The sequence below is a fragment of the Acanthisitta chloris genome, unplaced genomic scaffold (genome assembly GCF_000695815.1).
Source record: "Acanthisitta chloris isolate BGI_N310 unplaced genomic scaffold, ASM69581v1 scaffold9190, whole genome shotgun sequence".
Lineage (NCBI taxonomy): Eukaryota > Metazoa > Chordata > Aves > Passeriformes > Acanthisittidae > Acanthisitta > Acanthisitta chloris.
Window position 1 is genome coordinate 36926 of NW_008652160.1, and position 2684 is coordinate 39609.

Consider the following 2684-nt stretch of genomic DNA (forward strand, 5'->3'; position numbering starts at 1 on the left):
AATCACACTCAAGCTGGTTTTTCATCACCTGAAAAAAACCCCCTCTGATTGTTAAAATTTATTGTAATTTATTTAGAAAATGTAATGATAGATTGATTCTCTCAAGAGTAAGTACTACAGGTTAGATTCACAGTATCATCCAAGGATGAACACTCACTGGTAACTTAAAATGAGGGTTTCTATCTGTCTGCATTTTTTAGGTTTTGTAGGTAATTCTCCTCCTTCATCCCCACCTAGTGGGGCTCCTAAAATTCATGTTAGAGTGATCTGAAGGAAAACAAAAGAGAACTCCCTGCCCAAAAAAACCCCAGTGGTCAAATATGAACAGTCAGAAGCTGTACAATACCTGACCCTTAAGTTAGAAATTGAAACAATATTCCATCATGTTAGATCTCAATTCACCACAATTTCAAGCTTTTTGAAAGCAAAGACTTGCGGTTCAATTCTGAGAACCAAAACTGATTGCAGTAATACTGGACCCATTCTAAGTCAATACAGCTTTAGTAATGGATGTACTAAGTTAATGTAATAAAAAGTCTGTGGTTTTCCTTCACAGTTACAGTGAGAATGGTTAGCAGCAATGTTCTCTGCTACTTGTTTTTAGTAGCATCTAAAAGCCTGGTTTGACGTAATTTTGTTCTGGACACAAACCTGAATCACCCTCTGGGTCATATTTAACCTGCACTCCTTTTGAGAGCAACAGAAGCATTTACCCATCACAACAAACAGAGACACAACCTGCTGCAGCACCAATCCCACAGAGGGATGAAAAAACATGTTCTGAAGAGTACAACCATTTTGTCCCTGCTCAGGCAGGTTTTTTTGAGTGGTTTTTTCAGTTTCCAGTTCCACAGCTTCAGGTTTCCATACAGACAACACAGAAAAGCAGAAGCAAGCAAGAAAAAATTCACTAGAAGCAATTTATACATGCACCTCATGTTCTACTCACCAAAAACCTTCTGTAGTATTCCAATGGTTCCACAGTTCTAAAACAAATGGAAAGAGAAGTTCACATGGAAGCCCACGAGCAGGCAAGAGAGAGGAAAACAAAAAAAAAAGACAAGCAAACACTCACCCACCGCAACAATAATGTGAGAATCAAGATGTCTGGCAAAGCCCCTTAGCAATACAGTTACAGAACGAAGAGGAAGCTCCAAACTGAGCTAAGAAAAAGATGTTTCCCTATGCTCAGTTCCAAAATGCTTCTTCCTTACAAGGAACCTGCCTGCACATACACCTAATAAAAACTGCTAGCTTTCACCTCAATAATCCTACTGGTCTTAAATCAAAAGACTATCAATTTTAAATCAAAAGAAGTGTTTACTGAGAGAAGGGAATAGAAGGTTTTGTTGACAGATGCAGAAAGGGTAATTTTATCACAACGTCTGAAGTATCTGTTAGCTCAAGGACTCCATTCAGGTGTACAGAATGGTGAGTAATCATTTTACAGACTTGAAACATTACAGTTTTTCTTAGAATCTTTGAGCAAACATAAAATTATAAAATATGTTTCATGCAGTGCTTCTGCTGAGAAATTACTGATGCTCATTATCAATACATAGTACCAACAGTGTTTGTGTGTTAGTATTGTAAGCAGAGAACCTTGAAGTAGAAAAACCCAACTTTCACATCTTTAAACACAGCATTCACTTAAACAGCACTTCTGGAGCAAAAAAAAATAACTGGAAAAGGCAAGTTTTCCATATGCAAACTAACATACAAAGGTATCACAAACACAATGGCAAGCATGAGTTAACCCCTGCTGGCTTCCCATATGCTGGTCCTGCACTGCTGTTTTTATGGCACAACACAAGGCCTGTTCTCTTCCAATTCATGCAAAAGTGCTTGCTGAACCTTGTCTCACACATTTAAGGCATAAGTCCAGAAGAAGCAAGGACATGGGGACAGGCTGTCCAGAGAAGCTGCTCCATCCCTGGAAAGTGTTCAAGCTACCTGGTCTAGGGGAAGGCATCCCTGTCTTGGGACAGGACAGCAGGGCTAGAACTATTTTACTGTTCCAAAAAGAGCAGTTATAAATGGGAAACCACTGAATTCTCAACTCTTTTAACCTCCTTGTAACGCTTCACTGAACTGTTTCTGCCTGTGCCCCTTGCCTCCAACAGAGAACACTCTGCTCTCCTCCAGGGACCATGGGGCAGTTCAGGCTGGTGGGATCCAACCCCTCACCCGAACCAGGTCCACGGAGCAGATACAGTGCTCAGGGCCCTCTCCTGTTACACCGACCATCCCCGTGGCTGCAGGTACCATGTCCTCTCTGCTGCCCACCCTAAACTCTGCCTTCCCCCATAGGGAATATTTCATCCTGCACCTGCGGTGCCCCTCGTATTCTCCACACCCCTCACTGCTCCCTGTGCCAGGGGAGGTTTGAGCTCGATATTAGGGTAAGGTTCTTCTCCCAGAGGGTGTTTGGGCACTGGAACATCTCCCCAGGGCAGTGGTCACGGCACAGAGCCTGAGAGAGCTCAAGAAGCGTTTGGACCACGCTCTGAGACACATGGTGCGATCCTCAGGGATGCCCTGTGCAGGGCCAGGAGCTGGGCTGGACGATCCCAGCGGATCCAACTCGGGATACTCTCCAGTTCCAGGACACTCGGTCGCGCCGAGCCCCGCGCTGTGCCGCGCGTCCTCCCGGGGAACGAACCGCGCCCGCAGCCCCGGCCCCA

At 44.2% G+C, this 2684-nt stretch overlaps 1 protein-coding gene across 1 annotated transcript in view; it reads right to left on the reverse strand.

Annotated features, from left to right (window-relative positions):
• EXOSC8 (exosome component 8) overlaps positions 1–986 on the reverse strand; it is a gene marked incomplete at its 5' end in the record, with an annotated part of 8302 nt that extends 7316 nt beyond the window's left edge. Inside the window, one exon of the mRNA XM_009076149.1 lies at positions 950–986. Coding sequence (XP_009074397.1) covers positions 950–986 — 37 coding nt within the window. The remainder of the gene's footprint in view (positions 1–949) is intronic.
• Between the last annotated feature and the right edge of the window lie 1698 nt (positions 987–2684).